Source organism: Vombatus ursinus, unplaced genomic scaffold, assembly GCF_900497805.2.
Source record: "Vombatus ursinus unplaced genomic scaffold, bare-nosed wombat genome assembly UNPS02010822.1, whole genome shotgun sequence".
Lineage (NCBI taxonomy): Eukaryota > Metazoa > Chordata > Mammalia > Diprotodontia > Vombatidae > Vombatus > Vombatus ursinus.
Genome location: NW_020950600.1, coordinates 2,978,143 through 2,989,033, shown reverse-complemented (window position 1 = coordinate 2,989,033; position 10,891 = coordinate 2,978,143). Strand labels below are relative to the sequence as shown.

The 10,891-nt window shown below is 56.4% G+C and overlaps 1 protein-coding gene across 1 annotated transcript; it reads left to right on the top strand.

Annotated features, from left to right (window-relative positions):
• The first annotated feature begins 5,748 nt into the window (after nt 1-5,748).
• PERM1 (PPARGC1 and ESRR induced regulator, muscle 1) lies at nt 5,749-10,833 on the top strand. Its single transcript, XM_027855555.1, has 4 exons — nt 5,749-7,042; nt 7,433-8,621; nt 9,166-9,291; nt 9,832-10,833. Exons 1-4 carry the CDS (start codon nt 5,849-5,851, stop codon nt 9,909-9,911), a joined length of 2,589 nt encoding a protein of 862 aa, XP_027711356.1. The 5' UTR covers nt 5,749-5,848; the 3' UTR covers nt 9,912-10,833.
• The last annotated feature ends 58 nt before the right edge of the window (nt 10,834-10,891 follow it).

The window sequence follows — 10,891 nt, the reverse complement described above, 5'->3', positions numbered from 1 at the left end:
CCCAGCCAGGCCCGGGAGAGGCCAGAACAGCTCCGAGAAAGCCCCTCCCTCAGTCCTAGTGGCACCTGAGTGAGGTGGGGAGGGGATAGAAGAGGAGGCGAGAGAATGGGATGGGGGTGGGGGCGCTGGATAACAGCAGTTTTGGGGCTGTTCTGCTGGAGGTGGAAAGGGTGGAGTGTGCAGCTGTGCGCGAGCCCCAGTTCCCTTATCCCAGGGGATTCAGCCTCGCCTCAGAGCACCTCTCTTCCAATCAGTAACTGCCAGCTTTCCCTCTGGGGCTTGGACAGCAGCAGAAGGGGAAACCGAGGCTCAGCGTTCCCCCCTCCCCCCGCTCCCACCAGGGTTGGGCCTCTTCCCTTGGTCCCTTGGGCCAAGCCAGGCGTGGCCCCGGCTCCCCCGCCGTGCCTGGCCCCGGCCCGGGGTCAGTGCGTGCGGCCTGGGCGGGCGGCTCGGGGCTCGGGTTTCCTCTCCCCGGGGCCGCCCGCCGAGCGCAAGGTCGGTGAGTCAGAGCGGGAGGGGCCGCCGCCGCCTCCGGCCTCCGGCCTCTGCTGGGCCCCCCTCCCGGCCGGAAATCTCTCTCCCACGGAGGGGGGGCCGGGGGAGAGGCGGGGGCGGCTGCTCTTTGCTCCTCCGGGCTGTCTCATCTCCCCCCCCTCCCCCCGCAGCCCGGGCCGACGTACCCAGGGCGGAGGGACTGCCCTGCAGCTGGAGGGATTGAGGTCAGACAGCATTTGTTGATTTCATCGGCAGGGAAGCTTTCCAGACCGGAGACCGGGCTCCCAGGGAGGAGGGGGGGGGGCAGGGGAGGGGGGGGGGGGGGGGGGGGGCGGGGGGGGGGGAGGGCGGGGGGGATAGAGGAGCGGGGGAACGCCTGAGGGCCTCGCTGCAGGCCAGGGGAAGCCACGATCCTGCCCGTGTGCCTTGTGCGTGGGGATCGTCAGCTGCGTGACCTCTTGTGTCCCTCTTCACCCCATCCAGCCTAAGTCGGGACCCTGGCTCGAGGGCTTGGGGCAGGGCCAAGGCCTGGAGGACCTTTAGCCCTTCTCCTCCACTTCTTCAAGTCTCTCTTGTGTTTTCAAAGCCATAGACTCCCCTACGGTCAGGAAGTTCTGCGCAATGTCGAGCCTCAATCCCGCCTTCACTCTAAGCTCCACTGGCCTGGGAATGGGAAGGAGGCTTCTGTAGGGTGGAGATACTGGGGGGGGGGGAGGTGTTTCAGTCTCTACTGACTGCTCTCCCCATTTCCACTTGGGCATTCCTGGTGGGGGGAAAATGAGGGAGTGAAGGGGGCAAGGGAAGGAGACGGGTAGAGTGGAAAGAGGAGGACGGATGGTGAAGTTGGCTTTGGAAAAGCCCACCAAGGAGGAGGAGGAGAGGGGAAGGTCAAGAAATCAGCCCTCTTGCACACACCTCCCCTCCCCCCCAGGTGACAGGTGGTCAGGGTGAGGGGCCTCAGCTTTTTAGGGCCTATGGGGGCACATTGTTCCTCCACAGAACAGGAAATCCCCCAACCCTGCTCCGAATGAGGGAGGGGCTTTTTCCCCCTTCTCAAATCTAGACCTGGGGTGGGGGTGAGTGCTGGGCCAAATCTTGAACTTCAACTGTTTATTTTCAGGATTCTTCCCCGAAAACCCCAAGCCGCAAACCCCAGGTCCTATTTACAAAGGGTCAGGAAGGGTCACATGACTCTGGGTGACCATTAGGCTCCCCAGGGAGGGGCTGCAGCGAGTGGCCACAGAGACACCTCACCCTGGCCCTGCTGACCTCCCTCTCCCCAACCTACAGCCCACTTTTTCTCCAGGACCTTGCCTACCTCCCTATTCCCCTTCAGGGATTGTTTCACTGCCCACCCATCCTTTATTGTCACCCTCTCCCCTCACGTCCCCATTCACTATTTATCTCCCTCTCAGGCCCCCCAACCCGTTCACGGTCTTCCTTCACTCTGCCCCCATCTTTCGCCTTCGTTAATAAATGCTTTATCTATCATTGTCCCCTCCCTCCCTAGCATGTTTTTCTTCCCTAAAAGATTCCCTCTCTGTCCTTCTCATTTCCCCATCCTCATTCTATGGAGAAGGCCTGGCACCTTTAGGGACAGGTCACTACCTCCCCCTTGTGGACGTATGAGGTCACCGCACCATTTCCTCCCTTTCACAAACACTTCCTACCTTCTGCCCCGGAGGGAGGGCACCATTCTGGGAAGGCTGGTGGTGTAGGGTTCCTGGTCATCCTCAGACTCCCCAGAAGTCTCACTTCTGCAGTGAGCCAGGCCTTCTCAATCTCATTGCTTTCATTCTGAGATCATTCATCTCCAATTTCTCTTTGTTCATTTTGTTTGTACGTAATTGTTTGCATATTGTCCCCAGCAAGCTCCTAGAGGGCAGGGACTGTCTTTTGCCTTTCTTTGTATTCCTAGTGCTTAGCACAGTGTCTGGAACATAGTAAGCACTTAATAAATGCTTTTTGACTTGACTGCCTTGGTGAGATCCTCAGAGATGCCATCCCCTACCCATGACCTGGACCTCCTTTTTCTTTTGTTTCTTTTTTTTTTTTTTTTTGCTTAGGCAGTTGGGGTTAAGTGACTTCCCCAGGGTCACACAGCTGGTAAGTGTCAAATGTCTGAGACAGGATTTGAACTCAAGTCCTCCTGACTCCAAGGCCGGAGCTCTATCCCCTGCACCACCTAGCTGCCCCCTGAACCTTCTACCATCAAATTCCTCTGCCCTTCTCCCCCCAGGACCCTTTCCATAGGGATCTAGTGTCTGGGCTGAGATCCTCTATCTCCTCCCAAGTGGGGGAATTATGCTCCAGGCTGAACAATGGGGATGGTGTTCTGTGTGCTGCCCAGTAGGAGGCTGTTTTAATCTGGCTTTCTGACATCTACCTTCTGCCTCTGTTTACCAATATAGGAAATGAGAAAGCTCCAAGGCTTATCTCTCTGAGGGGTTCTGAAGGGCTAGATCCTTTGACTAAGCCTGACTGCCAGTCGGCTTCTTCATCAAACCTTTTTTTTTTTTTAAAGGCAATCGGAGTTAAGTGACTTGCCCAAGGTCACACAGCTAAGACGTGTCAAGTGTTTGGTCTGAGGTCGGATTTGAACTCAGGTCCTCCTGACTTCAGGGCCGGTGCTTATCCACTGCGCCCCCTACCTGCCCCCATAAAACCTTTCTTGATCCCTTCTCTACCCCCTACAATGGCTGAGGTCCTTCCCCAGATGCCTTATATTCAACGACTTTGCATGTATTTTCTTTATGTTTATTCTGTTACACATATATATGCACTTGTCTCCCCCTTCAGCATATAAGTTCTTTGAGGGCAGGGCCTGCTTCAGTCTTTATACTTGTACCTCTAGTGCTTAATAAATCCTTGGGGACGGATTATCTGGTCCCTTCTCTGCCCCCCCCATCATCATTCCAACTTATATTCCTGAGGTGGGGAGGGAGAGATGCCATGGTATTCTGGAAAGATCATGGTTTGGTTCTGCCCCTTAGTAGCTGTGTGACTTCGGGTAAGTCCCTTTCCTCTCTGGGCTTCAGTTGTTCTCCAGTGAAGGCAGTGGACTAGATTTCTTAGGCCGCTCCATCTTAGGAATTTGTTACCAATTATCCGTGCTATGAGAACACGAGCTCGGGTTCTGGGCCTGACTTGCCCACTCATTTGGGTGACCCTGTGACTCAAATAGAATCCGTGTCACTCTGGGTGCCTGCTACCAAGGAGCTGAGACGACATCACGTGGCTGGAACATAGGCAGACCCCTCCCCTTCCCCGCCCCCCAGGGGCTGGGCCATCTCAAATGCCATCTATTTGTAGAGCTCAGTCCCAGGGTGTCTGAGGCAGGGGCTGGCAGGGAGCATGTGACCAATGGGCAGGGAAAGTATTTTTAGGATGTCAATGAGAGAGGCTTGTGGGGCGGGGCTGAGCCCAGTGTCCTAGACTGAGCCAACACCATGCCCCTCTGGACCCGGCTGCCTAACACCCCCAGCCTGCTTCATGCCCCCCATCAAGCTGTGGGGACCCAGGTAGGACCTGTCAATCCCTCCCCCCTCCCTAGTCTTCTTCTTCCCCATCCTTCTCTCCACAAGGGTGAGGGTCCTGGAGGGATGGGAGTACGTAGGTGCTAATTCCATACATTGAGGGTTTCCTTATGGACAAAAAGTTACCAGGGAAGGGGGGGCATTGATCCTCTGTTCCTCAGGTCACTGTGAGGATTTCTCTGCAGGGTGGGGGTGGGGGTGTCTGTCACCAGGAATTGAAAAGGTCTAAGATTCAGTTCCTAGGGGGTGGGACTGCTTAAAGCCTGGCATGCCTGTAGGCATGAACAGTCATTTAGGGGAACAGGGAATTAGAGAAGGAGGCAAGGACTGGATGGGACCTCAGGTCCACACTGTGGAGCTGTGTATTTGGGGATGCCAGGGACATCCTTGCTAAGCTGAGCTGGAGAATCAGGACTTGGATTCTCATGTCACCGTTACTCCTGTGTGCTGTGTGACTCTGAGTGTCCCCTGCTCTGTGCCTCAGTTTCCCCACCTCCCATCAGGGATATCCTGGTACTCCCCCTTCCCCTATGGGAAGGAAAGGGAATAGTTGAAATTCTCCTAAGAGAACTAAGACCCAGGTTCCAATTCTGGCCCTGCTATTTACTACTGGTCTGACCTTGGGCAAATCAGTCTGGGTTTCAGTTTCCTCATTTGTAAAATGAGTGGGTTGGCCTAGCTGGCTTCTGAGATCCTTTCCAGCCCTTAGCCCATGATCTCCCCGCTGACCACAGGCCCCTGGCCCCAGTGAGGGAAACGACCTTGATGGGCTGACCCAGTGACCCCTTGAGGCTGCCAAAGTCAGGGCAGGAGCCCGAGTGCTCAAGGAGGGGATGATTACTGGGCTTTGTGGTCCATCTGGGCTGGGGGATGTGATTGGATCAGCAGCCAGAAAATCAGCAGGGTGACATTGGCTGCCTGACCTCAGCCCCCTCCCTCCACTGGGCCATCTACACTGAGGCCTGCTTCTGGTTAAAGAGGGCTCAGGATGTCTGATCACCTGAGCCTGCCCCTAGAGGTGACCCCTCAGGAAGGGGTGGGGTGGGGGTCTTTCTCTGGAGGCTGCTTTGGAATATCAGCAGGTCAGGGTTCTAAGTACAGCGAAAATTCTTGAGGCCAAAGGGGCAGGAGCAGGGAGAGAGCTGGGAGGTGGAGATAAAATAATATCTAACATTGATTATTTTAGTACCTCTTACAAATAAAATCACCCTGTATAAGCTATAAGATTATATTTTTGATGTATTAGTTTTCTCAAGAAAATAATTATGTTTGATAAATTGAAAGGCATATTGGCCCCAAAGGAAAAATAGCAAACACACAGGAAAGTATTTTTTGTTTTCTAATTTTAGGGAAAACCTCCAAAAAATTCTTAGAATAAAGGGTGGGATTCCTGGAGTTTTGTATCTCCAGTCCCAGCAAGCTTGGAAGGAGGGTACCCCAGGATCACAGTTTCAAGCTGTGTAGGTCAACTGGCTCCTTTCAGATAAAGTGAGGAGTGAAATGACCTGCTCCTGGTTACACAGGTAATAAATCAGGGCTGAGAATTGTTCCAGACCTATTGCCTTACCCATTAGTCCAGGCTTCTTTCAGAAAGAGGGGAGGGAGGAAGACGAGAAGGAAGATGCTGCAGAATCTGAGACCCAGACCATAGAGGGAAACTGAGGCATAAGACTTGAGGTCAGGGAATGTGAGGTTGTAGTTCTGGGCAGAGAACTCAGCAGTCTCTGCCCTGCTGGCACACAGCTCCCTGCCCCCCGCCTCCACAGGCCGCTCAGAGGCCTCCCAAACTGCCACACTGTGTCTCTGTCACCCCAGAAATGGAAAACTTCGAGTATAGTATCCAGCTGAGCAACAAGGACTGGACAGAGTTCTCAGAAGCTGCAGAGGAGTGTGGCCTCCTTCAGGCTGCTCTGGCCTCAGGCGAAGAGCCGCTTTCCAGTGACATTGACCAAGGGGACAGCAGTGGCAGCAGCCCCCCACTGGAGGGCCTGCTGAAGGCCCTGGGCAGGCGGTCCCTGCCCGGGCACCTGGCCACGGCCCAGGGGGGCTGCTCTGGCAGCGAGGAGGAGGAGGGCACAGACGCCTGCCTGGTCAGCAGGTTTCGGTGTGAACGTGTCCTGGCCCCGGGGGCCGGTCAGCAGACTCCAAGCACGTCCACCCAGCTGGAGGAGCAGCTGCCCTCCAGTGTCCTCCGCCCTGACCAGCTTGCTTCTGCCCTGAGTCTTGAGCCTGGTTCCTGTGGCGGCGCAATGCAGAGGTCCTTGCAAGGGGCAGCTGCCCAGGCCTCTGAGGCTGGAGTGCACTTGGGAAAGGACCCCCCAAGCCAGGGGCCCTCTGGCCAGGAGCAGCCCAGCAGCCTTGGGTCAGCAGATGGGAAGAGATCTCCCCGAAAGCCTAATCCTGGAGTCTCCCCTCGAAGTCCAGGAAAGAAGAGGAGGTCAGTAGGGGCCAAAGGAAGCGGATCCCCCAAAGCTCAGGACTCCAGGAGGCAGGGTCCCCCCAGCCCTTCACTGGCTCTGCCGCCTTCTTCAGGGAGCCGGCCAGACAGGGGCCCCAGCACCAGGGCACACGGCAATTTGGCCCCGGCTGATTGGGAGGGGAATGGTCCAGCATCAGAGTCGCTGGCCAGGGGAGCTGGATTGGGAACCAGAGCCAGCCGTGGGACGGACCCCCAGGACCTATCCTCCACCCCTGACCTGGGCCCAAAGCCGACTGCCCCTGCCCCTCAAGAACAATCATTCTTGGATCTGTCTTCACCTGTCTCAAAGACCGAGACCCCAGTGAATGTGTCTACACCTACCTGGATTCCTGGGACAGGAAAGAACCTGTGTGCACCTGTCTCCTTACCTGAGAAGGCCACAAACTTGCCTGGAGTAGCGTCTGAGTTTGAGCCAAGTGGTAATCTGTCTATACCTGTCTCCTTACCTGAGAAGGCCTCGAACTTGCTTGGAGCAGTTTCTGAGGTTGGGCCAAGTGGTAATCTGTCTATACCTGTCTCCTTACCTGAGAAGGCCTCGAACTTGCTTGGAGTAGTCTCTGAGGTTGGGCCAAGTGGTAATCCGTCTACACCTGTCTCCTTATCTGAGAAGGCCACAAACTTGCCTGGAGTAGCCTCTGAGGTTGAGTCAAGTGGTAATCTGTCTACACCTGTCTCCTTATCTGAGAAGGCCACAAACTTGACTGAAGTAGCCTCTGAGATTGAGCCAGGTAGTAATCTGTCTGCACCTGTCTCAAAGACTGAGACCCCAGTGAATGTGTCTACACCTACCTGGATTCCTGCGGCAGGAAAGAACCTGTCTGCACCTGTCTCCTCACCTGAGAAGGCCTCGAACTTGCTGGGAGTAGCATCTGAGTTTGAGCCAAGTGGTAATCTGTCTATACCTGTCTCCTTACCTGAGAAGGCCACAAACTTGCCTGGAGTAGTCTCTGAGGTTGGGCCAAGCGTTAATCTGTCTACACCTGTCTCCAAAGACAAGCTGCGCAAGCATGTGTTTACATCTGATACCAAGACCAACTCAGGTGTTGGCATGTCTATACCTATCCTCAAGTCAGAACCGGAAAGGCATCGGTCTACACTTGTTCCCTTGGCTAAGGCAGATGTAGGCCCAGCCATCCCTGTCCCCAGAGCCCAGCCAAATGTGAATATGTCTACACCTGCTCCCCAGGTCCAGCCAGATGTGGATGTGTCTACACCTGAACTCAAGGCTGAGCCAGATAGGAATCTCTCAACTTCTGCCCTCAGAGCCAGGGAAGATGTGGATGTGTCTACACCTGCCCAAATTACTAAGAGTTTCGATTTCCCAGTATCTCCACAGGGGCTCCATGGGGAACCCGAGGAAGGCAGCAGGGCTCCTTTGTCTCCAGGACCCCTGGGGGAGCCTTCACCGGTCACCGATGATGCCACACAGTCCCCTGGGGTTGTCACCCCTGCCCGAGCCCCAAGGAGAAAGAAAGTCCGTTTTTCAGGGGTCTCCACCTCCCCTCGAGAGAACTCCGACTCGGCCTCCCCATCTTCAGCCTCGCCAGGCAGCGCTGCCTCTGAGCCCCCCAAGACCTGGGGAGGAGGCCGAGACAGCCCCAGAGCCTGGGACGCAGTAGCCGTCGGGGTTCGTCCTCAGCCACGCATCCTGAAACACCCGCCTTCCCCCTCAGCCTTGGCCAGGGAGTCTGCAGGACCCGGGGAGGACTTTGCCCTCACTCTCCCTGAGGCCTATGACTATTTTTTCTGTGACACCATAGTCGAGGAGGAAGAGGAGGAGGAAGAGGCCGTCCCATCCAACGTGCAGTGGCCTGAGGTGTGTGAATATTTTTTCCGGGACAGTCGCCTCCCTGGGCAGAGGCCCTCCCCAGGACCTCCTGTCCCGGTGCCTGCCCCTGTCGATCCAGTCCCCATCTCTATCCCAGAGGCCTACGAACACTTTTTTGGGGACGAGGGGCCGACTGGTGTCTCATTGCCCCCAAACTGGGTCCCAGCGACCCTCTCCAACGAGCAGACTCTGGGGACTGAGCAGGCCTGGCCTAGTGTCCCTGCCCCTGAAGACCAGAACCCACCGAAAGCAGAGGAACTAGGCCTGACCGTGAGTCTCGAAGGTAATGGCCAAAGGTGGGGGTTTAGCTGTGAGTACAATCTGTGCTAGGTCCAGGGAACAGCCTGTCCGGGGAAAGGGAGGCCAAGAGGGAGGCCCGGTGTGACTCGTGCAGACTCCAGCCTTAACCCTTTCCATCCCTTAGTCCCCAGGGACTTTTTGTCTCATTGATTCCCCCATCCCACCCCAAGTGACCATGAGACATAGGGTCTGGCCAGGGGTGGGGGGATTCGGGACTGCAGGGGGTGGGAGCCCTGGCTTCAGAAGTGAATGACATCCAGGGAGATGAGGGCCCCTCCCCCTGGCCTGTCAATCTGGCCCAGCCTCAACCACAGTCTCCAAGGTGCCTGCCACTCCTGGTGTCTCTAGCCTGCCTTTGGTTTCTAGTTTAATTCAATGATATTTAATAGGCACTTGCTGTGTATCTGGGGAGGGGAGACTCCTGGGCCCCCTCTGGGCCTGGAGGCAGAGGAGAGCTATTGGGAGGTTGGAGGAGGTCTGTGGACAGATGCAGCTCAGGGTCCATGTGTTCTGTTCTCCTCCCCCAGGTGAGCAGAGGACTTCACTCATCCCTATCACCTTCAACCAGAATGACATGTGTCTGGGGTTCGTGGCCTTTGCCACGTGGGCCGTGAGGACTTCCGACCTTCACGCACCAGATGCCTGGAAAACAGGTCTGGGGGCTGGCCCCTAGGAGGTCCTGGGGGGGGGATCAGGGGCAGGGAAAGGTGGGAGCCCCAGATCCCGTAGCCAGAGAGGAGGCAGGCGACAAGTGGCCGCCTGTGACCTTGGGCAAATCCTTTCCTTCTCTGGGCCTCAGTTTTGTCATCTGTAACACTGAGGGGTTGGGCTGCAGCCATAAGTTCAGGGCGAGTGGTGGGGAGGAGCATGCTTGGTAGTGACAGCTATGCCCAGGGAGCAATGCCATCCCTCCCAGAGGCCTGTCATCTCCCAACCCCGCTCCTGGCATAGCTGCCCCCAAAGTCAGGATATCTCCTGCCCACCCCACCCCCCCATTCCTAGTTCCATCTTTGGTCCGGCCTGGGTTCTTGCAATACGGATGGTCAGTGATTTTAAGTGTGGCTCAGGACAGCCTGGCCCTGTCCTTGCTCATCTACCTGAGACACTCCCATATTGACCTGGGGCAGGGAGAGCCCTAGAGTCTGAAGCACCCCCACCCTCCCCATCTGCCTCTTTCTGCTTTTCCCCTACAGTGTTGCTGGCCAACATCGGTGCCATATCTGCCATTCAATATTTCCGGAGGCAGGCAAGAGAAGGACACCCATGCCCATAGCCCCACGTCGGGGCCAGCTGGGGCCCAGGCAGGCAGGCCCCAGCCTGGGTTGGTCACCTAGGCTCAGGGTTTGAGTGAAGGTGGCACCCTGCCATGCGGGACTGGCTTCTTCTGACCTCTGATCGGCTCCTCCGTAATGACCCCGAGGCCATGTTCACACTGCACTCCCCCTTCCCCATTCCCCAGTCTCTCTTCTCCCACGTCCCAGGCCTGTCCATGAGACAGCTGTCCAACCTTCAGCCTTCTCTACTTGGGAGGGAGAAGGAAACCCAATCCTGAGACCATCTTCACTTTTTCCTCTCAACAGGACTGAGAGGTCTGGGTCCCAGTTAATGGACCTGTGCCAAGTCAGGCTTCAGAAGGGGGAGGAGGGGATGGCTCATTCTGGTAATCAGTGAACATAAGGGCCACCCAAGTGACTCCTGGATGACCTGGAGGCCAGGGGCAGGAGCCCAAGTGGACAGTATGGAGGGGAAGTGGTGGGAGCCAGGTCAGCTGGCAGGGCACAGCCTTGGATGCCCTTAGCTTGGCCATTCTGGTCCTTCAGGTAACCTCCTGAAACAAACTGGTGACAGACAGGCTCTGAAGATGGTCAGCGAAGATGTCTCTTTCCTCTGCCCCTGCCTGGTGACATTGTGGGCAAGGGGGATAGAGGGTGAAGTGGAGAAGGCAGGACGAGGGCAATCACAGGGACACAGCTCCCACTCTTGGGGACAGACCAGGCCCACATGAATTGTGGGTGCGTGGAATGAGGATGTCCTGAAAGGAGCTGGTGGGTCAGGGACAGTGGTGGCAGACATTGGACGTGCATTTGGACACTGGGGCTCCCTAAGAAGGCACTGAGATTTGAAGGAGAGGAGATGGTGAGAGGTAGGTAGGAGATGAGGTCATTGACTAGAGGTTGGAGGCAGGGAGCAGAGGGCTGGTGAGGGAGATTGGGGGCTCCTGGTCATTTGGGGGAGGGTTAAATGAGGTGGGAG

Coding starts and splice junctions, on each gene's coding strand:
- PERM1 (XM_027855555.1), top strand. CDS start 5,849: ATGGAAAACTTCGAGTATAGTATCCAGCTGAGCAACAAGGACTGGACA. Junction 8,622..9,165: donor CCTGACCGTGAGTCTCGAAG/GTAATGGCCAAA, acceptor CTCCTCCCCCAG/GTGAGCAGAGGACTTCACTC. Junction 9,292..9,831: donor ACCAGATGCCTGGAAAACAG/GTCTGGGGGCTG, acceptor TTTCCCCTACAG/TGTTGCTGGCCAACATCGGT.